The sequence below is a fragment of the Aplidium turbinatum genome, chromosome 18 (genome assembly GCF_918807975.1).
Source record: "Aplidium turbinatum chromosome 18, kaAplTurb1.1, whole genome shotgun sequence".
In the NCBI taxonomy this organism is placed as follows: domain Eukaryota; kingdom Metazoa; phylum Chordata; class Ascidiacea; order Aplousobranchia; family Polyclinidae; genus Aplidium; species Aplidium turbinatum.
The window spans coordinates 12,744,064-12,767,127 of record NC_137489.1 but is presented as its reverse complement, the minus strand read 5'-3'; the positions used below and the strand labels follow the sequence as shown (position 1 = coordinate 12,767,127).

The 23,064-nt window shown below is 39.8% G+C and overlaps 1 protein-coding gene across 2 annotated transcripts; it reads left to right on the top strand.

Annotated features, from left to right (window-relative positions):
• The first annotated feature begins 12,654 nt into the window (after positions 1–12,654).
• LOC145787638 (transmembrane protein 87A-like) lies at positions 12,655–15,374 on the top strand. Of its 2 annotated transcripts, none has more exons than XM_082599420.1 (3): positions 12,655–12,739; positions 13,526–13,780; positions 14,037–15,374. In XM_082599420.1, exons 2-3 carry the CDS (start codon positions 13,548–13,550, stop codon positions 15,184–15,186), a joined length of 1,383 nt encoding a protein of 460 aa, XP_082455546.1. In that variant the 5' UTR covers positions 12,655–12,739; positions 13,526–13,547; the 3' UTR covers positions 15,187–15,374. The 2 variants fall into 2 exon arrangements, with proteins under 2 accessions (XP_082455546.1, XP_082455547.1); XM_082599421.1 differs by having other exon boundaries at positions 12,663–12,739; positions 13,660–13,780.
• The last annotated feature ends 7,690 nt before the right edge of the window (positions 15,375–23,064 follow it).

Genomic DNA, 23,064 nt, shown 5'->3' with positions numbered 1-23,064 from the left:
TATTTTGTTTTGAAGAACGATCTTGTCTAGTCTCTCTTTTCGATCTTTAGCGCATCTTGGCAAATTAGAAATTCCTTTTTCGAAATTCCCCCCTAATGAGGAATCCCCCCCCCCACCCGGATGGAAATCACTGAGCTAACGCATAAAGAGCGTTCCCCTCAGGAGCATCAGTAGACACTTCAACATAAAAAGTTTTGTGAGACAAATGAATCATTGGGCTAATCAGAAGTTACAGAAACAGCATTTCAACCAATCAGAAGTTGCAAGGAAAACATTTATGATATAAAGTAAATTAAGTCAGAGGGTTAAGGCAGTATTAGTCATTTCGATGACATGTGTTGTGTTCGATTTTGACCCTAACCATAACTCTCTTCTGTAATTACCAAACAAAGTTCAAAGTAGGATTAACTCTCTGGCTGAATGCTAGAAAAGTCACAATTGGACGGTAGTCACTTAAACATGTAGGCTACTGATTGGTTGGCGGTGTCATCGGGTCTTACAGGGAATTGCTATGTTTAAGTGGCTACCAAGATCATCAGCACTTTTGATCACGCATCAAGGTCGATCATAGCAACTCTTTTTTTTGTCTTGTTTATTTTTGTTATGGTTGGCATATATTTTATGTAGCAATCTGTTATGTTTGGCATGGGCCTATATTGTTTTTCGTTGTGATGGTCAGAAATAAAAACAAACTGATTTAAACAATAGAAAGACAATATTTACGACGTAAGTAATAAAATAGAGTCCAATAGATTAGCCTCCAATGATTAGAGTCCAATGGATTCCATACTCCCTACAGATCTCACAAAGTCTCTGGTTAAACCCATAAGTGTAGCCAGGGCCTCCAAGAGCCCTGCCGGGCCCCAGTGCAGATGTTGCTGCCGGCCCCCCCAGCGCGACATGTCGCGTGATATCTCACAAGCAAAATTTGCGGTGCGCGTTCTTACAAAGCATAAATTAGGTTAAAGTATTAACGCTCCATTATTTCACAAACAATGCACTATTGTAAATATAACTTTAAATTTACAGATACACACTAGTTATACACAAAGATAAAATGCTGTAAAATGCTAAAACACTACATAGTGTAAATATAGCCTCAATAGCATTGTCAAATATGGAATTCTGCCCTAATTTGAAGAAAAGTTTATAGCTGTTGAAAACAAAAACTTGTATTTTGGATATTTTTTTTAGTCCTGGGCAAAGATCAAAACCCTAACCTTTCCTAACTCTAACCTCTCCTCAGTGTTGGGCGCGATAACTCATTTTTCAGTTAAGCGATAACGATAATCGATAAACGAAAAATGCCTAAAGCGATAACGATAAACGATAAATCAAAAAAAAGTTAAGCGATAACGATAAACGATAAATTATCGCCGATAATGTCCGATAACGATAATTTTTTTTTTTCTTGATTAGCGCTGCCCCATCCCATGCAGCACGAACTGTTTTCATCAACATGACGAAAAATCGAACATAATATACTGTGAAGGGACAAAACTTTTTGTAAGTTATGCATGAATAGAATCGCAACAGCGGCAGTAGGTATCGAATCTTCAACCTCTTGATCCAGAATCAAACCACTGAGGTAACCGCCGTGCTTTTTTAATTATACCATTAGATACCAGTTGGATGCTTTTATCAATTGAGTTACACTACCGCTTACGTGCAGTAGGCAAAATAATTAAATCAATTGAAAATACCATAAAAAATTCCAAACTTTGTATTTTGCTTTCTACGGGCTGTTTACAGCAAAGTCAGCAATAATTGAAAAAATTCCAAAAAACGCAAAATGCTTGAAAATTTATCAGTAATCTTAAGCGTTATTGGTAGTAAAAATGTGCATACTGTGAAATCCATCAAGCTTGTCAAATTAGTCGTGTTTGTTCAAGAACAATAACATAATTGTCGTAATTTACTGATAATTTCAGATAAATTTTTTCTGTTTTTTTTGTGAACACCATTATTAAAGCAATGGCAGAACGCTGAGTTGTTGAGATAAGAATTACAATATAGGCACTGTATTATTAGTGGGAATAAAGATATTTGATTGAGCGTTGGCTATGTCGCATAGGTAAATCGTCGTCGTATCCAGGCTTACGCCCGGTGGTTGAAGATTTAGATTAAGTAGACGGGAAGGCAAGGAAGCCAATCTTCTTGTCCACTTTCAGGCATGCCTTTAAGTGTCCTGCGAAAGACAGTGTCCTGCCTTTTCGATTGCCGTTCCAGCGCTCTCACCACTCGGCTATGAAAGGTTATACTGTATTGAGCATAATTTTACCACGCAACTCGATGCGCCTATTGTCATGCAAAAACTACTAGGCTACAAGATGCAATGATGTCGGTCTGCATGTCAAACGCTTCAATCAATATCATATTCTGTAATGACTTGTTTTAGTGATGGTGGCGTGAAAGATCATGTTTCCGATGTAAAAGCGGCCTCGTATTGCGACAGTTTCATAAACCACTTGCCAATTTCTTTCGCTTCGCTTCAAAGGAATCTGTACCGCCTGTGCGCTTACATTTTAATTGTAAAATTCACTCGCGATTATCGATTGCAGCAAAACAACAAGAGACTTGTTGCATGCATTTCATTGCATTGCAATTTGCAACTCTAAAAATTATTGTGTTGTCAGGGCCGTCGCTGCAGGGGGCGTGCCCCTCCCATGACAACGACCTGTGCACACACACTTCAGGCACTGAAGAAGAACTGGTTTTAATTTTAGTTTCATGAACTAGGTGGCTAGTAAAAATATTACTTTTCATGGTCTTTCGGCTTCCACTTTTCCACTAAAATTTATCGGCGATTAATTATCGGCGATAATCAAATATTGCCTTTGGCGATAACGATAAACGATAACTGAAAAAATAATTAAGCGATAACGATAAGCGATAAAAATTTATCGCCGATAATTATCGCCGATAATGCCCATCACTGCCTCTCCTACTATTTTGCAGCAGACAAAATAACAGGTTTCTCTCTCTAACCCTTCCTAACTCTGGCAACACCTGATTGTAACCATGGCAACAAGTGGGTAAAATTGGTAGGCACTTTAACATCACCCACTCGTCGAAGAGTGCCTGCTTTTCAATGTGAAATTGCTTTGTGTTTTAGTCACAATTTTCCTCATAAACTCCATTGATTGCAGTCATTAAGATCCTTCTTGCACTCAGTTCAGTTGCAGAAGAAAAAATAGTATTAGCAGAGGGTGAGAATCGAACCAACGAAATCGAAATTACTACTCGTCTTCCCTAACCATTAGGCAACGCTGGTTGTAGCGAAGCATTCAGTTAAATTTCTTTGTATAAAAATTTTTCGATCAGAATATCACGTGTCGAGTCACATGACTGAAATCAGCTGAATCGCGAGTACCCTTTTTGACGAGTGGGTAATGTTAAAGTGCCTACCGGTAAAATTAGCCATTTCGAAGATAAAAATTGCAATAGGCCTACTATCCGACATGGCTGACAACTTGACATAGCATTGCATAGGCCTATGTGTGTTTACAGCTTTACATTAACATACAATACTATTTCTGATCTTGAAATCTGCAGAGACTAGGGTGTTCCCGACAATTTTCACCAAATCAAACGTCATATAAAAACCGTTCAAGTCTACTGAATATTACGTCATGGAAATTCCTAAAGCATGTGCCAAAATTGCACCATCGTTCATAAGACCTGTTTGGACCTGTTTGGGCCTGTTTAAACAGGAAATATTACATCAGCTTAAACACCTGTTGGAATGACTTCATAATTGTCTTTCATTTATTGCGTCACAGTTACTTTCTACGTGAATTTGAGATATTGATATCTATTCTGGTCATTCGTAAAATGATTGTTTGAAAGTTGGCCGCACATTTAACTGTTGGCTTAGTGCTTGCTAGCTGGACAAAAGTTCCGTCTTTTATCCAAGTAATCTGTTGTGTAGTGACAGTTTAAGTGGTGTACGCGTTGCACCCCCTCGTTTTTGGTAGCCGTGGGCTAATTTTTACAGAAATACACTGTTTGAAAAGAAGTTCAAGTGTGTGTTTCTTCGGTCATTATATGCAGACGAAAGGATCCGGGAACTTTAAGTTACAATTTTCCCACGAAGAAATTATGGTTTACCGCTGTGACCATAAAAAATAAAAGACGAAGTTGTTGGTTGGTAGGCTACAAAAGCAAAGAAAAATAAAAGACGAAGTTGTTGGTTGGTAGTCTAAAGAAGCAAAGAAAATTAAAGACATTTCTTCTCGGTTTGGTACAGAAGAAAAAATAACTTTGACATTCATTGGCAAGAAAGAAGATTAAAGGCAATCCATCTGTGCTTGAAGATTCAAGTGGAAGAATCCAAGCAAGTTTTGTGGACGTTTGGACTTCACATACTCGTACAGCTACGGTATCGTGCATTTAAATTCTTTTTTGTATTTTTTACGGTCTTTGCAGTTAAGTTTTTTATAACTACTGTAATTTGTGTGTTTGTGTAACTTAATTTTTTAATTGTTAAATTTAGCCCTAACATTTAATATGTCTACACTCGGTGGCGACAGGGACTCGACCGCCGTCGACTCGACTGAGTTTAAGCCTGATGATGTTCTTTGCGGTCGGGCAGGCCATTCTGGAGAGGGACCCATTAACGATGAGGCTAAGTCAGTTCGAGAGGCCCGGCATCTTAGACGGGATATTTTGACTCAAATTGGGAAACTTTCTGTAGCCCTAGGTTCTTTGAGTGATAAGCAGGAACTGTTAATTTTTAGATCTAAGTTATCTACTTTAGAAGAGGAATTACGGCATTTCCATGCTCTTTTGAGTAAAATTGTTAACTCTGCAATCTTGGCAGAACTTCGTGATAGGGTAGATCCCGAATTTAACTCGTTAAAAAATAACTTCGAACAAAAAGAAAGTGAGTTGTCAGATAGGTTGGATGCTGACATACATCCTGAGGATAGCGCCTCAAATGTAAGCACTAGGATGTCTGAGAGCTCGTCACGGATAGTTGCACAAATTAACCTACAGTTAAGACGAGAGGAGCTCCAGATCCAAGCTGAGGCCGAAGCAAGAGCTGCTGAGGCCATCGCAAGAGCTGAAGCCATACGAGCTGAGGCTGCCGCACGAGCAGAGGCTGCCGCAAGAGCTGAGGCCATACGAGCTGAGGCCATACGAGCTGAGGCCATACGAGCTGAGGCTGCCGCGAGAGCTGAGGCCGACGCGAGAGCTGCTGAGGCCGAAGCGAGAGCTGCTGAGGCCGCCGCGAGAGCCGAAGCTAGAGCTGCTGAGTTCGCACTCAAAGACGCTCAGTTGAGGGCCGAACAACGTAAAGAGGTAGTTTTAGCTGAATATCGTTCTGAGTTGGGCTCCCGGCGTAGCTCTAGGAAGGGCTCTTCTAGGCATTCCAGAAGTGAACATCAATCACAGTTTAATTTACCTAACCTTTTCCACACGCCTGTTCAATCCGTAAGTGGACCTGTACAATCCACATGTTTTCCAGCTGTTTCAGGAGGTCTCGGGGCCGCGGCTAAGGATCTTCCGAAGGCTGTAGAGCCAAGGTCTGCAAATTACAACCGAACTCCTCCCCCAGAGCGTACAGGTCACGGGGCCGCCATTAGCAGTAATGCTTTGCCCCCTTCACAGTTTTCAGCGCCGCTAGTTTTTGATCGCCCAGCTACATGTAATTTGGGTGGTTGTGAGAGGCGTATCGTGTCTCCTGATTTTAACGTATGTGAGGATCGTGATCGGGCTGTGCATGTGACTGAGCCCACTCAGCCCATTAAGGGATATAGCTTGTCTTCTCCCGCTAAATCGAGTTCTCAACAGCAGGATTGCTTTTTTGAATACCAAAATAGTAGGACGTTCTTCGATAAGGCGGCCTTGATTGGTTACGATGGTAATAATATGCCATTTGTCTTCTTTAAAAATCGTGTTATGGCCTTGATGGCAGCTTCGCCCTTTAAAGGAACTCGTTTGACTTTGTTGCAAGCAGCTTGTGTTAGAACAGCTGCACAAACGATTGCTAATTTGGTTTCTGACACTCCTGGCTTGTCAGAGGAAGACAGGATAGAAATGTCGTTAGCTCGCTTGTCCCAACGTTTTGGGGTTCGTGGAGGTCTTTTCGCAGAACCAGAAATTAGAAAGTATCGCTATGGTAGCAAATTGACTTCTATCTCTTCCAGTGATTTGAAAGAGTTTAAAGATGAATTGTCGCAGTGTTTGCTTTACGCGAAAGCTTATGGTCAGCGTGATAAATTAGAAGGACGTTTTGTTTTGGATTTGGCTAAGCGACTCCCGTTTGACGCTAAGCAGCGTTATCTTGACTTTTTAGGTGATCAGTATGGTAGCACTGAGGAACCTACCTTTCAGAGTTTGTTTGATTTTGTAGTACGGGAGGAAACGCGCAAGTCGACTGATTTTAGCATTATGCTAATGGGCGATTCTGGTGAGTCGCAGCATTTTAAAAAGTTTGGCAAAGGAAAATTGCCTTCATGTCCGGTTAGGCAGACGTCGGTAAAGCCCCATGATAATGTGATTTCAGGGAGTTCGCAGTACTCGACTGCTGTTGGCGCACCGCGCGGCGGTGTGGCCAGACATAGTGACATACCGGCGTGTTTTTGTTGTTCGTCACGTGGTCAAGTTGAATATCATTTTTTGTCTAATTGTAAAGAATTTTTGCGCTTGACACCTAAAGATCGGAGAGATGTCATTGTGAAAGCTGGCAAATGCTTGAATTGTTTGCGCCAGCATATGGTTAGAGACTGTAATCATGCAAATAACTGTCGTAAGTGTGGACCTACCAACGATAGGAAACACTATTTTCTTCTGCATGATTTTTATGTGACGTCACGTGATTCTCTGGATTTGGTCGGTAAAGATGAGGCTGGTGCCAGAGTTCCTGTGCGTAATGTTAAGATTGGAAATGTTAAAGCAGCCTTTAACCGCGTTACTGCTGCTCGTGTTTTGAATCCAATGACTGGCAAATCGAAGTTGGTGTATTGTCAGCATGATCCTGGTTCGCAGTTGACCTTTGTTTCGAGTGACTTGGTGTGCGAACTTGGTCTTAAACCGTATGATAAAGCGTCGTTTAAAATGGATACTCTGGCTGGTCAGAAACCTACTTGTGCTGACCTTGTTAAACTCAACATCCAGTCGTTAGAGACTGATGAACTGTTTTGTGATATAACCTCGGTGGTTAACCCAGCTTGGGCTGACGATGTTAAAACTTTACCCCATAAACAAGATTTAAGTGGTTTCCGTCATTTTCATGACGTGAATATGTTTCATTTGAATGATTGTAGTACTGTAGATGTACTGATTGGCAACGACAACGCTTATTTGATGTGTGCAAAAGAAGAGCGTGTTGGTGACAATCGTAGTGAACCGCATGCTTTGCTCACTCCTCTCGGTTGGTTGGCTTGTGGTGGTAAGTCACCCTTAGTTGAAAGCGTTGCTAAAGTGTGCAGAGTGCAGACGTCTTCAGAGTCGGATGTCATCTCTGGCTTTCAGCGTAAAATTGAGTCTCGCGATATGGAAATAGCAGACCTGAATAAAGTCATTCAGGATTTGACTTTGCAAAATGAAACCTGTGAATTGTCTCGCAATGATAATTTGGCTAGAGAACTTGTCGAACCGAATATTGAGTTGAAAGGTGGTCGATTTGAGATACCTGTACCGTTGAAGGAAGATATTGATTTACCTAACAATTTTGTGTTTGCGTCAGATAGAGCTGCTGATTTAAAGAAGAAGGCTTTAAAACAATCTGAATTCCGAGGAACTTGTGTAAATGATGTAATGTCTTCTTGTCCTGACTTGTCTGCCTTGTTAAACCCTCTGGCAGATGTCTTGGCTAGATTTCGGCTTGGTAGATTTGGTCTCATGGCTGATGTGACTAAATGCTTCTTTCAAATAAAGTTACCGGAGTCGCAAAGGGATTTGTTTCGTATATTGTGGTTTGAAGATGATGACCTTGAAAATGGTAGGATGGTACCATTTCGTTTTTGTGTACACCCTTGGGGAATAAAGAGTAGCCCGTATATCGCTTGCTTGGCTATAAAGAAAATGATCGAGCAGAATCCCAGCAGTGCTGGTGAATTGACTCTCTGCAATATTGCAAATAATATGTACATGGATGATTTTATATTTTCGGCTGATAGCTTAGAGGAAGCTCAGCAAATCACTCATGAATCAATTGCTTTGTTTGATAGCCGTGGGTTTAAACTTGTTAAGTGGAGTGCTAACAAGGAGTCTATGATTGTCTTGTCAAATTTGGATAATGAGATGCTTTCACCTTTGATTCGTGACATTGACTTTCAGACTGAAAATATGACTTTGCCATCAGCGAAGACATTGGGTTGTGTGTGGCAAACCGAGTCTGACGAGATGCGTATCGCATGTTCCTTAAAGCCCTTAGCTAAACACACGCGCCGAAGTATGCTCAGTCAGCTTGGACAAAATTTTGATCCGCTAGGCTTTGGAGCGCCATTTTTTCTAAAAGCACGCCTTATACTTCAGCAATTGGCGATAGACAAGTTTGATTGGGACACCGAGGTCCCTGATAGCTTTGTTAAAGAGTGGGAGTCGTGGCTTCGCTCTTTGGACCTGCTTAAGGATTTTTCGTTACCGAGATGGTATTTTGCAAACTCTGGTGTGTGCAGTCCTGATGATATTGTTTCATATCAATTGCATGGGTTTAGTGATGCTTCGAATCAAGCTTTCTCTTCTGTTGTTTACTTACGTAGACTGGTTAACGGAGTTCCGAGTGTGTCTTTCGTTCTGGGTAAATCTACCATTGTTGTAAAAAATCAGTTTTCTTGGCCGATAGCTAGGAAAGAGCTTGTTGCCGCTTTAAATACAGCAAGACTCGTGAAGCAGGCCTACGAGGCATTGAAGATGCCCGACTGCAGTAAGTATTTTTGGTGTGATTCTCGGACTGTGTTGCAGTGGGTTAAGAACCCTGATTTACGTTTGAATAAGTTTATTACGCGTCGAGTTGAGCATATTTTATTGTTGTCTGGAGCCCAGGATTGGCGTTTTTGCCCTACCGATATGAACCCAGCTGATGTTGGCACAAGGCCAAATCTTATTACAAAGAAAGAGTTTCGAGAGTTGTGGTTAAATGGTTCTAGTCTTCTCTATCAGTGTGAAGAAATTCCATCTGTAGAAAACCCCACTCCAGTACCTGTCCATAGCCTATATCTTCGTGACGAAGAGGGGTCGCTTGACGTTGGACAGGGTGGCCTTCACAGATTGATCGAGGCCGCACCTTCTTTGTATGTTATGAAAAAGAGAATTGCTTATTTGGTTGCTTTTGTTGAATTTTTGTGCTGTAAAACGAAAAAGCGTAGCTTTATGAAGCCAAAACTGGACGCCTCTTATCTTGATAGAGCCTTAGACTTAACTGTGAAGTTTGTTCAGAAAAGCGTGTATGGCGATGTGTTACATTTAATGACCAAACGATCGCCGGATGCACTTGAGGAAGTGATAAAGCGGGGTAGTGTTGGCGCTTCGCAACGTGAGAAGGAACGCTTGAAAGGATTGCGTTCACTTAAAAAGTACAGACCTTGTGTAGATGATGCTGGTGTAATCCGCATTGAAGGGCGCTTAAGTAATTCTCCCGAGATTTCTCTAGAAGCAAAGCATCCGATTGTTTTGCCTTCGAAGCACCCCTTCACTAGGCTTGTTGTACTGTCGCATCATAATCGAAATGCGCACTGTGAAGTACAGCACACTTTGTTGTCTACGCGACAGAAGTTTTGGATCGCTAATGGTAATGCTTCCGTGAAGAGGTATCTTAATGATTGTGGTGTATGTGCGATTGAGAAAGCTCGGCCTATAAGGCAGCTCATGTCTGATTTACCTTTGTCTCGCACAACTGCCCATAGGAAACCCTTTTTTGATTGCGGCTTGGACTATCTTGGACCATTGACCTTTGTTGAAGGTAGGAGTCACAAAAAAGCTTGGGGACTCTTATTCACATGTATGGCATCTCGCGCTATTCATGTTGAGCTGGTTACGTCATTGTCGCTGAGTGATTTTTTACTTGCCTTTACAAGGTTTACAGATTTACGTGGGCAGGTTAATGCTATCTATTCCGATAATGGAAGTACCTTTCAGGCAGCATCTAAGAAGTTACCCGAGTTGATAGAATCAGCTGAATTTCACAACGCCCTGAGACAGAGAGAGATAAACTGGGATTTGTTTGTTTATCTTTATCCTGCATTGCGGGAAAGCGGACTTGAGCGCTATGCATCGGTGTACGCCTTCCGACATACACCTGACCCACGCTGCAGCCGACGGCAATGTCTGTTTTCCGGTTGTCTACTTTACTTATGACTTAAATTTGGTACTACCCATTACTCGAAATCGATCACTAGGTAGAGGCAATTATCGTTAAGTTTCTTGCCCAGAGAAACAACAGCAAGTGCGGGTGGCTGGAGTCGAACATGCAGGCTCTCGACTGCGAGCCCAACGCGCTAACCACTCGGCCACGGCTGCCGGGAATTTATACCTCCGTATGCTCCGGCGCAAGGTGGCGCCTGGGAGGCAATGGTTAAACAATTTAAAATTGCATTTTTTCACATTTTGGACTCTTCAATACGTAAGCCCAGTTTTATTGAACTGCTTACGTACACAGGTAGTGCCGTTCGGATCGTGAACGAACGCCCTTTGGTACCTTTGAGTGACGACCCTAGGGATTTTACTGTCATCACCCCTGCCTCACTTTTGACCCCATACTTAGACCCATACTGTGCTGTTGGGCAACCACATGATCGTGACCAATTAAGAAGGGATTATCGGTTCAATTTGTCACTTTCTCAGCAGTTTTGGAATAAATGGATCGATTTTTACTTGCCAGGTCTTCAGGGCCGGAAAAAATGGCTAAAAATGGCCGAGAATTTGGAGCCTGGTCAACTTGTAGTGGTAGGTTCTCTCCAAGACATTGGTAAACGTGGGAAGTATCAACTTGGGAGGGTGCATGAGGTAGTTCCACAAATTAGGAAAGGGAAGCCTGTGGTTCGTAGAGCCAAAGTTGCCGTCTGCAACTATGATGAGAGTACGGGGAAAGTGAAAGTAGACTACGTGTTGAGGGATATTTCGTGCCTCGCCCCCGTAAAGAACACCTAAGTGTTAGGGTTTGAGCCTGGTTTTGTCTGCGGTGGCCGACCCTTGTCTGAGCCCGGAACAGTCGGTTATTAGCGCAACCATTGTATATAGCGTCATTTAGCGTGTACCTATGGTACCAATTTCATGTATCGTCGTGTTTATTCTTATTGCTGTTCATTCTTTGCATGCCCTTTGTATTTGCGTATTAACTTAAACGTGAGTGATTCAAACAATTTGTGTATCATGTGTTTTTATTCATTGGCTCACAATTGTCGTCATTTCTTTTTAGTTATGCCATGTCAGACTGTCATAACTAGGGGCCGCTATGTTCCCGACAATTTTCACCAAATCAAACGTCATATAAAAACCGTTCAAGTCTACTGAATATTACGTCATGGAAATTCCTAAAGCATGTGCCAAAATTGCACCATCGTTCATAAGACCTGTTTGGACCTGTTTGGGCCTGTTTAAACAGGAAATATTACATTAGCTTAAACACCTGTTGGAATGACTTCATAATTGTCTTTCATTTATTGCGTCACAGTTACTTTCTACGTGAATTTGAGATATTGATATCTATTCTGGTCATTCGTAAAATGATTGTTTGAAAGTTGGCCGCACATTTAACTGTTGGCTTAGTGCTTGCTAGCTGGACAAAAGTTCCGTCTTTTATCCAAGTAATCTGTTGTGTAGTGACAGTTTAAGTGGTGTACGCGTTGCACCCCCTCGTTTTTGGTAGCCGTGGGCTAATTTTTACAGAAATACACTGTTTGAAAAGAAGTTCAAGTGTGTGTTTCTTCGGTCATTATATGCAGACGAAAGGATCCGGGAACTTTAAGTTACAATTTTCCCACGAAGAAATTATGGTTTACCGCTGTGACCATAGGGTAGCAAACTTAGGATGAATGCATTGCTATTGTTCATGACATTAAGAAATACCAACTTCAATATAAGAAATACCAACTTCAAAATATTAAAAAATTTCTATGCAAAATTGAACTTAACACACAAATTTAAACATTTTATTGGCCCCAAAAAACGCCAAAAAATGCAAATATTGTTGTTCTAAAAAACGACATAGGCTACCCATGAGGGGGCCCATTCAAAATACAAAACCATATTCACATAAAAAACAATATTTTATGCAAAGTCGACCTGAGCACGCAAATTTAAACATTTTGTTGGGCCCCCCTAAACTCAAAAAATTGAAAATTCTGTAATTTAAAAAAATGGCATAGCCTAGGGGGGCCCTATTCGACATACGGAACTAATATAAAAACAATATTTTATGCAAAATCGTTGAAATCAATCTTTTTATCGCGTGAATTTAGACATTTTGTCCTTTAGACATTTAGACAATTAGACATTTTGTCCTTTGAACTCACCGGGCCCCGGTGCAATGCACCGGTTGTCCCCCCCCCCCTCTTGTGGGCCCTGAGTGTAGCAACATTGGTCTGAACTGAATTAATTAAATAAAAATAAATTGAAAAAGTCGCAAAGTTTAAAACATATCTATGACATCACAATGGGCAAAAGCTAATGTAAAGCAAATGAAAAAAGTAGTTATGTTAGTAAGTGGTAACATCATGATATTGATGAAAGATAGTGTTTCGCACTTCTAAACTCTGGTCGAAGTCTCAGTCGTAGTCCGAAGAATAAAATTGTTAGTAGAATTAGCATATTCATTTTTACTTAATAGTCTCGACATAGAATGAAAGGTTGTCTTTTAATCCGCAGGCTATTAACGAGGAAGACTTCTAGAAATAGGCTAAGATTAGTCTAACTTTCAGAAAATGTGATTTATTAATCAAATGTTAGGCTCTTTTCTTTCTAGGTGTCATTTTGAGAACGGGGTGCCGTATTATTTCAGATCGAATGCTTTTATACTGAGCCTAGGCTTTCAATCCTAGTAGGCTATCTAAATCTCGAATTATACTGTACCAACATTGTATTAAAAACAGTAGGCTCCCCAGCGCTGTATTCGAGGAAATATGGCGGTATACGTAGTATACTCTCTACTTTTTCAAGCAACTAATAGTATACCCACTGGTTTTCCAAAGAGAGTGTCTATGTTATCCTTATTGATTCTGCTATCCTTACCTTAGGCTAATAATAAACAATTTAGTACCTCTCGTCCAATTTTGATGTTGATAAATCTTGTGGTAGACTAGAATAAAGATTAGTATTTGGCAAGCTGTGTATTATTTATCATTTTGGCAAATCTGACAGTATACCGTACCCTGTGCTTTTTTTTACGAATACAGCACTGAGGCTACCCCAAATAGCCTATGTACAAGTGATATCAAAAGTGGCTATTTTGCAGGTTCCCACACTCAGCTACAATTTTTAAAAAGGTATTTTATTCATTCGCGCACATATTTTTAGCGTGACGAGTCTGATAAACCTTTTTATATGATAGCCTAATATTCTTTTAACTTTTTTTTTGCAGCTTTTTACGTTTAGCAAATAGTATGTTGGTCTTTCTTTTGTGCATGCTTCTTCCAGTTATGACCTCTGCGGTACACTTTCCACAAAGTGGTACTTTTCATCAGACAATAAAACCTAAAGAAACCCTGTACGCAGTGAACTTACTGTATGCTGGTACCACTTTCAAGATCCACATGGACTTTCCACAATCTTGTGAAACGATGATACCTTATGCAATTTTAACTTGGAAAATAGAAGGCTCCACTTGCTATAAAAGGTCACTTTTTAACAAGCATTTGAAAGTAGTTTAAATGAGCGTTTCTCTGATATAAACTGATGTCCGATAGATGATATAATTTACAAATCAAAGATTGTCGATTGGATGGCGTCTGGGCAAGACATTATACTGTCTAGCTCTAGTCTAAACTATAGCCTCTTCCACTAGGACCGAAAATTTAAAATAAGTTTTAATGTCAAGAGTAGCCTAAACTAAACACATTTCCAAATGTAGAAACATTTTTACGAAATTGCAGATTTGGAAGGTGGACTTTGAATCCTTTGGAAGAAAAAATAGCACACTTCAGCCATGTCAAAACTTCAAGGTTTGCAGTGACAAACGGGAATAATTCTTTGGAAGGTGAAAAGATATTTTGTGACGAAACAAATCATTTGCATCTGCGAAATGTCTGGAAAAGTTTCGATACCTTCGGTAAACCGACAAAAGAAAACGAAATCAAGTCTTTCTCGATCAGTCAATCAGAAATCGCAACTGCTAATGTGACTGGTGGCCAGCTTCTTGCTATTGCCCCTGTTGATGGGTTTTACGTGATATCACTTTCAATGCAACACCATAATCTCAATACTCAGCTTGGTGTCACTCTTGACTTTGAAGGACCTTTAGGTTACCTGTCTAAAGTAGAAGTACCTATATTGTACATTCACTTCACTATGCAAGTGCTGTACATAACGATATTATTGTTGTTTATGTTACCATATCTGTTCAAGGGTCGACATAAACTATCTCATGTTCATATCTTACTAGCTTCGCTGATTTGTGTGGAGCTCATTTCCAATGTCATTAATTCTGTAAATTATTCCCGCCTTAACCAAAGCGGTAAACGAAACCTGGGGCTGGATATTGGAAGTTTAGTTTTTGGCTGCTTGAGTGAAGCAATGATACGGACCACTGTCTTGCTCTTGTGCAGTGGTCTTGGGGAAGTTACCTTACAAGCCGTCAAAGTGCAGTTGTCAGTTTTTCTTGGTTTTCTGTATTTCATGACAAATGTTGTATATGAATCCCTTTGGCTTGAAGATAGTCACCCGTATGCGACTGAAGCATTTTTGATTTTAACTTGCGCAAATGAAGCTTTACTCTTCTTTCACGGTTGCAAATTTGCTTTGCGTACTCGAGAAATTCTTAAAAATCAAACAGTCTTTAACAAGGATGGAGTGTTCTTCACATTTTTAACTTTGTTGAAAGTATGTGTCGTTTTGGTTGCTTCACTTTTGTTTACGATTGTATGGTCGACTTTTTCGACGTTTTGCTTTCTTGGGTGGTTTTTGTCCTGGTTTCGCATTGCCTTTTGGTCTTTCTTTCATTTTATGATAATAGTAACGGTTGCCATTGTGTACAAGGTGAAGAACAGAAGTGAAACCATCATGCAACCTTCATTCTTCAAATGAGATGCGATATTAACAAAGCAACCTGCTTGGACATTGTTTAAGCCATTTTTGTCTTAATTAAAAGTATATATTTTTGTTGTTCTAAATTGAAATGTTCTTCATAGAGACCTGTAAATTTAAAACTACCTAGCAGCAAAATGGTTTCAGAATTATTTTTGAAATCTAGATGTTGAATATAAAACAATTGTTAAAAAGGTGTCGTTTTCTATGTCTGGTTCTTCTTACTCAGCGGTAGGAGACCTGTTCCTGCTCCCTAAGGAGCGCGTGAATGCTAAATCATCGATTATTGTTAGTTATAAAATGACTTAAGAAATTACCATTTCTTTGCAACCGGCTTTTAGCTCACATTTTGAAGGTTGTAGGAAATCAATGCTTTTCAATCAAAGTACCTCCGGGTGACATCAGCCAAATCGCATACTTACCACCACCATTTGGTGTCACTACCTAGGAAAATGTCATCGCGAGCTACGCTATTGAAGCGTCTGGCCGGCTCCGACTGGGAAGTGAGGGCTGACATGAAGAAGTCTCTCTAGCGTTGGTAGGTTTTGAATCTTTATTCTCGAACTGACAAAGCCTTGATTGGTTATTTCTGGTAGTTTCGCATACTTGTAACTTTGAGGTTTTTGACGCAGGCGGTCACCGAGATTGACAGAGTGAGGTTTTCGATTGTTGAAGTGTTGTTGCTGGGGAATTTTTCCATCCATTAGGTGCCGCTGAATAGAGAGCTCTCCTTAGAATTTGTTGCTCAAACGCACACCCCGAGAATCGAAGCAGCGCCGCTTGTTCGATTCGCTCGCCATCATCTTGATGCTTCTTCGTTCACGAAGCCACACGCTAACCAAATCTAATGGATGGAATAGTTCCCCGCCAACAAGACTTCAACAATCGGAAACTTCACTCTGTGAATCTCAGTGACCGGCCTGCGTCAGTAATTCAAAGCCTCTACTTTCTACAAGTATGCGAAACTGCCAGGAATAAGCTCTGCAAGAAGCTTTCCCAGTCCGAGGATAAAGACTCAATCAACCAAAAAACTCCAAGGTTTCTGCTCCTACGTCTACCTCGGTAGTGCTAAGAATATTATTAAAAAATAGCAAAAAAAATCTAATAACATGGAAAACAAGTCAAACCTTCATTCAAAATAATATATATTTCAATGCACTAAAGTTCAGCAATGTATCCTATCCACACACTTTCCATGCTTAAGTTTGCACTCTTGTGTTTGTGTCGTTTTTTCTATCATTTTTCATAGCCTATCTTTTTATTTATGTAGGCTATCCTCTTAGGATAGGCTACGGAATGGTTGTATAACTACCGTACACATTAGAATCAAATACATCAACAATAGAGACTTGAATTTCGTGCACTACTCAGCCAACATTACTCAAGATAAGTTTGTAACTTATCAGCGTCGAGAAATTACTGAATAATTTGTCAAACATCGAGAGAACGGAAATTAGTTTTTCTTTCATTTGTTGTTTACCAAAAGCAAACATTATCTGAAGCTCTGTGTTTGCGGTGGAGAGTATTTGACCAAGTATTAACTATTGTGCTTGCACCAGGGCTACACTACTTTCAGCAGGCAAATCACATGTGACAGGGTGTTTGGTTACAGTAGTGACCAATTGTTTCCACTGTTTGAGAAAAGTGATATGAAGAAAAATTTGTTCATTGATAAACAAAAAGGTATAGCAGCACGTAGCGAAACAGTAGTATTTGGTTAGATATCAGAACAGAAAGTTGTTTTTTGAAATGCTGAATAGTCACTTACAGTCTGTTAAACACACCATTGGTTGCAGACTTGCAAGCCTTCAATTACTTAGGACTTAAAAAAGTGACATTTTATGAATCTGAATGACCAAAAGGTTTGTTGTTTGAAAGCAGCAGCCTAATGGGATTGTGATTTTATTTGCTGTAGTTTGAGGTTTTGATGCTGCCCGCTGTTCAACCAATGAAAACCTGCTTTTCAAAAGGTTTTTGGAATCACTAAGTGAAGTTTCGATTCTTTGATCATCTTTGTACTTTTTCTTCTGCTTTATTTAATTATTTTCAATATGAAGTAAATATGTAGGAACTCTCCTGTAAAAGAATTTATCATTTAAAACAAATTAAGATCGAATTCATCATACCTTGAACATCATTAGGTCCGTGTTGTTTATGTCCAACAACAGACCGGTCGTCCGATGTTCGCATTTTCGGAGCAAAAATTGACCGAAAAATTGAAAAGTGTTTGGGAAAGAGCAAATTCCAAAAAAGTTTGTTTTCCTCATAAGGTTTTTCACGAACGTGCACTCTAATCAGTAGGGCAATAGCTCATCTGGCAAATTCTGTCCTCGTAGTCTTCGTGTGAGCCTCTGAGACCGATTGATTGATTGAATCTTTATCCTCGGACTGGGAAAGCTTCTTGCAGAGCTTAATCCTGGCAGTTTTGCATACTTGTAAAGGCTTTGAATCACTGATGCAGGCCGGTCACCGAGATTGACAGATTAAAGTTTCAGATTGTTGAAGTCTTCTTGTCGGGAAATTATTCCATCCATTAGATGCCGCTGAATGGAGAGCAGTCCTTTACGTGCGTTGCTCAAGTGCACACTCCGAGAGTCGAGCCAGCGCCGCTTGATCTTGAAGCTTCTTCGTTCCAGAAGTCACGCGCTAACCAACTGAGCTAACGGGACGGACCGAAGGTCTATCCTTTTATCACTCCAGATTCATTATGTTTACAGACTACACTGGAAGGCTACCAGAGAGTAGCCGTTCTTTGGTTTCATCATTCAAAACGCGCAGACCTTTCACTCCGTTACATTTGGTGCAACGAGTTGGGGAAAAAGACGGTCTTTAAAGATTTATCTTGGAGACCCTGCAGCGGCTGCAGGTGAATATGTTTTTCGGTAACAAAAACAGTTTGATAACTGATCGTTCAAAGAAGAAACGGACGAGTGTCAGTACATATTTGGGACACTTCACCCGGTTTGAAAGAGAGGTGTGGATGGGATGCTAGGCCTAAAATGGCTGCTCACACGAAGTCGAATTCAGGGTTTGGTTTTGAATTGTTTTATCTCAATCAATCATCAATCATTTTATTTTTCGTCATTAACGCGTCAGGGACGAAAAAGATGTTAACTACAATAATCGATATACAGTAGACCTACCAGCACGTTAATGAACGGGAAAAGGTGGCAAAACCTTAAGAGGTTTAAAACGTGCCTGAATGGAAAATCCTGTAGTAAGCTATATATCAGTAGTTAGCACGGCCACAAAACCCAAAAGACAAATAGCAAAAATAAAACAAAAACAGAGAGAAGCACACATGTAGGCGTAGTAATAAATGACAGCCTAATGAAAAGTATTGTGGATTGAATTTTCCGGTTCCAATATTGATGTCGATGAATACTGAACAGTCATAATAATAATAATAGGATAGAGAAAGAAATCCGGACATAAAAGAAACCCTTCCTCAGGTAAAAGCCAGTTTCGATGTGGCCCAAGAGAGCAGGTGTTGAGCTCTTTCTATGGTCAGACTGCACATCACACTGTAGCCTAAGACGATTGAGGTTTGAGATCCAGATGTTATTGTTTCTTGTTCTGGTGGGTGATGAAATAGATGAAATGGATGAGCTGGTAGAATGATGATGTCCTGATGGTGTTGAAGCTCTCATCCCCTTTTGCGACGTGTCGTGTTGATTACGGAATGTTGCGTTTGCTGTTAATATCTACAAACATAAAAATAGAGCACAAGCTATCGACGTTATTGTTGGGTAGGCCTAATCTTTTGTAAATTATTTCGGGTTTCCACTAGAATGCAAGAAAGCCTTTCTACGCTGTCTTTCTATTGCGTGTCCGTTTTGCTTAAATGTTGTTTTATTTTGTGAACAAAAAGTGACTTTGTAGGCTATCGGTCTTTCTAAAATCTAAACGAAGAAGGAAATTTGTTCCATGTTTTCCCACCTGTGAATTCTATTGAATGCTGAGTAAGCGTTTTTGAGAAGTATGAAATGTTTAGAGAATCATTTTCATGGTTTCTTGTAGACAGGCTGTGAACTTCTTTAACATATTTAAAAAGGTTGGAGAAGCAATCTGGTAGTAGGCTACATTGTTGTAGTCAAATTTTCTATTAGCCTTTGCTAATATCTGTTTTGAAGAACTATTTTCTTGAGATTATGGTCGTTTTGAACTAACAAAAATCAAAGATTTACATAAATATTACTGTAATTCATAGAAATTCCCTAATCCAGTGGCGGCTCGTGCCATGGGGCTGCAGCCCCAACTGAAAGAAAGAGAAGATGGAAAATATGTTTTCCTCTGTGTTTGTTCGACCCGGTTACTTTTTCACTTAAGAATTGCGGATCGAAAATTAAAATATTAAAAGTTTCGTTTGGCAACACCAATTATGGCCAAATTGCTCTGCAGCCCGAGATTCTGGATTTCAAGCGCTCTGATTGGCTAAAAATTACCCTTGAAGCTCCACCTCTTTTGGTATTTTACAGCAATTTTTGAATCTGTTGGGGCTGCATGGAAAACAGCCCCACCTAACCGAATAACTTTACAAGCGAAACACAATGCTCGCTGTTCTATAGTGAGTAGTCAGCAGGTAGTGCTGACGCCAGGAAGATCGCTCCTTTTCAACAAACTTTTAAAATTAGTTTTTATTTCGCAGAGTAGCGATGAGCCATGAATGTAGAAGTGACAAGTGTTAGCTGTAGAGTCAGGGTATTCAACAGGTTATAGGAAGTGCTAGTCCAGACTAGGGCATCTCAAAATCACTTGAATCTTGTATGCAACGGCTAGGCTAGTCAAGACTAAGCTCAATACTAGTAAAGTTTGCCTCCAAAGCAATACTGTTAGTTTTTTTTTAATTGTAGCTTAGGAATACATCAACTTTTCAACAAAGTTTGAATACATTTTTTCAAAATTTGGGGTAAAAACATGCTCAGAACGCACCAAATTTAATGTAATTTTTCAAATTTTTCTGGGGGGACACCCCCCCGCGAAGTCGTTCGCCTTCGGCGAACTCAGCGACGGCCTTCCCCCATGGATTATTTATTGCAGCCCCACTGCTCACAAACAGCACCAGCCGCCACTGGTCCCTACCATAAGCAAAGTAAGAACTAAGATGTCCAACCAATAAAATCCCACCAATTTTGCTAACTTCAATGCATCTGCAGACGTTGAATTAATGAATAAAAGACATGATTTTGCTAGCTCTGTATTTTCAAGTCATAAAACTAAATAAATTTTAAAAGCATTTGAGTTCTTTAGTTAGTCAGGTACATCAAATCACTGTTTAATGTTCATCCAAACCTGACACACACGAAGGGTACCCACCAATTTGTTTTCCGAGCTTGCGTGTCTTGTCTTCAATTTCATGAACCCAACATTCCACAATTACATTATCTATTCAACGTTATCGGACGCCAATCAGAGGGCATCATAAACTCACCGCTTACCTTTTACCGTTGCATGCTTCGATAACCCCGGTAGAAGATTTTTTGCGCTTCACTTCATCTTTCGCTATGTTCCATTAGTAGGCTACAAACCAAAATTCTACACAAAGTCCAGACAGATAACTTCGGGAAATATTTGGTCAGTCACTGAACAATGTTTGGAGGCTCGGTTGAAAGACGTTGCTTAGGTTATTTGAAGCTGTAGCTTTGTGTTTGGTGCAAATTTGAGTTGAGGTTTCGACAAGATGGCAGGATCAGACAAATAATTTTATCTTTAGATTGATTATTTGAAACGATATTAATTTGCCTTAAATCTTTGCAATATTGTCGTTTCGATAAATCTGCGTCACTGTGCTCTGAAAGTGGGAAAAGTTTATTGCACTTGAGCATTTGTAAGTGACAGTCGAAATTGTGACCTCATTCCAAACGTGTATGCTTGCCTACGTGAAAGTAAACGATTACGAAAGATAGCCTAGTTACAGCTTTTGTTCGAAAAAGTTTTGAAGCTCTATTTTGTGTGAGAAAAGTATGATGAAAGACAAATTCGATTTGCACCACTATTTGGGAGTTACATTTGCTATTGAGAGTTGCTTGCATGCAAGGAGTTTCATTGTTTGGATGAGGTGAAAATTTTGTTTGATCTAAATAGAGATAAAGTGGAGCGAAAGAAGTGGTTTCTTTCAAGTACGCAAACACCTCGTATCTTTGTAATCAGGTTGTTTTGTGATGCAAACCCCCTAAAATAGCTATTAGTGGATGTAACTCGACTTAACAGCGGGGAACGGAGATCGGCGGCTTTCATCCTAACTGTAATGCTTGCACCAGATATCCCTTTGATCTTTCGCTATAAACGAAGCGGAAAAAAATTACAAAAAAATAACCGATTTCTTTTAACAAATACCTTTTAGTGAAAAAAAAGACAACCAAGCGTTCTGAGGTTGCAAAATTGTGCTGTTGCAAAGCTTTTTGCGTTGCGCAAAATAGAAACTGTAGTGAACTGTAAATTGACAATGCAGGAAGGATTCACGCATGAAACAATGCTTCATTGTTCCACGTGAAATTCAACGAAGGTAGAGCCGTTCACGACAGAGCCTATGATTTTCACGGGAGACAGTCAAATCAGTTCGCGAGTAAGAAATGCCGATTTTAGAAGCAGATTTTACTGTAAATAATATGCCTACATATAATATAGACAGAATTCATACGACCTGACAACTGTCATGTCTCTTACAGGTTGTGCTTATGGTTACTACCGTGCTTGAAAATAACACATTTTAATTTTGAATTTTAATAACCGATTGTGCCAAGTTATGAAAATTCTTGGGCTACAATTTACAAGAAAACTGCTCAAACTCCTCGTATATGTGATTGATATGTTACTATAGCCTACAAATCTTATACTTGACCAGGCCTACAAGAAACTGCTTCAAATGTAGCCTGCTGTCTGCTTTATTCACATAAAGAAAGGATGGAAACTTCACTTATTTTTATTGATTTGTAGCTATTGCTTATATTTTCAGATATTCATAATTTTTCGAATAATCTACTCAATATTGTTCTAAAACTAAAATCTTAAAAATGATGTGCTGTAAAGTGATTTTGTTGGTACTTTGGGTCATTGCAAGCAAATGAAATAGCCTATATCATATTTAAAAAGGTGTTTCTGCTTCGTATATATTCTAATGAGCAGGAAGTCCAAAATATTCACGAATCATGAGATTTTACAAAATAAGCCACAGAACAAGTAACCAAAAAGCAGGTTTCCTTTGCAAAGACGATTAAAACTAATAAATCACAATACTGCAGTAATATTGCATATCAGTAAGTATAGAATGCAACCACAAGGTACACCCATGACGTACGCGAATTCGAGAGCCGAACCAGCGCCGCGTGATCTTGAGCAGGGCGCGTAACCACTGAGTTAACGGGGCGGACGACGAAGGTGCTTTTAAAAAATATGAGGAACCGTGTATTTTGACTCCACAAGTACGCTACTTGCAATGCTGTGGGGTTGAAGTCGCTCGTTGAATAGTTTTTGCCCTACCTATGCCCTGGAGTAAGCCTGTATTTTCAAAATAAAAGTTAAGTGCTAGATCAATATCGAACTCCCAACTATTCAAGTCACTAAAAAACAAAGCGCTTAAGCCTAAGTTAAGGCTTGTAAGTTGTAAATTTGATTCTGATCCGTTTCAGACATTTTTGAAGCAAACATTTCTTTTCTTGGCTGCACTACCATTCTACCAATTTTTAAATGGCAACAAACTTGTACGGCTGTGTTTGCTTGTGGAGAGAATTTGCTAACGACGACAACGACAATGCTTGCCTTAGTTTAATGGCAACATTTGGCATTTTGCCATGAAAAGATTTTGCGTGTACTTTGGTGAACAATTATGATGTTCAGTTTACAATTTACATTACGTAATTTTTACAGAATTATTTCAGA

Coding starts and splice junctions, on each gene's coding strand:
- LOC145787638 (XM_082599420.1), top strand. CDS start 13,548: ATGTTGGTCTTTCTTTTGTGCATGCTTCTTCCAGTTATGACCTCTGCG. Junction 13,781..14,036: donor GGCTCCACTTGCTATAAAAG/GTCACTTTTTAA, acceptor ACGAAATTGCAG/ATTTGGAAGGTGGACTTTGA.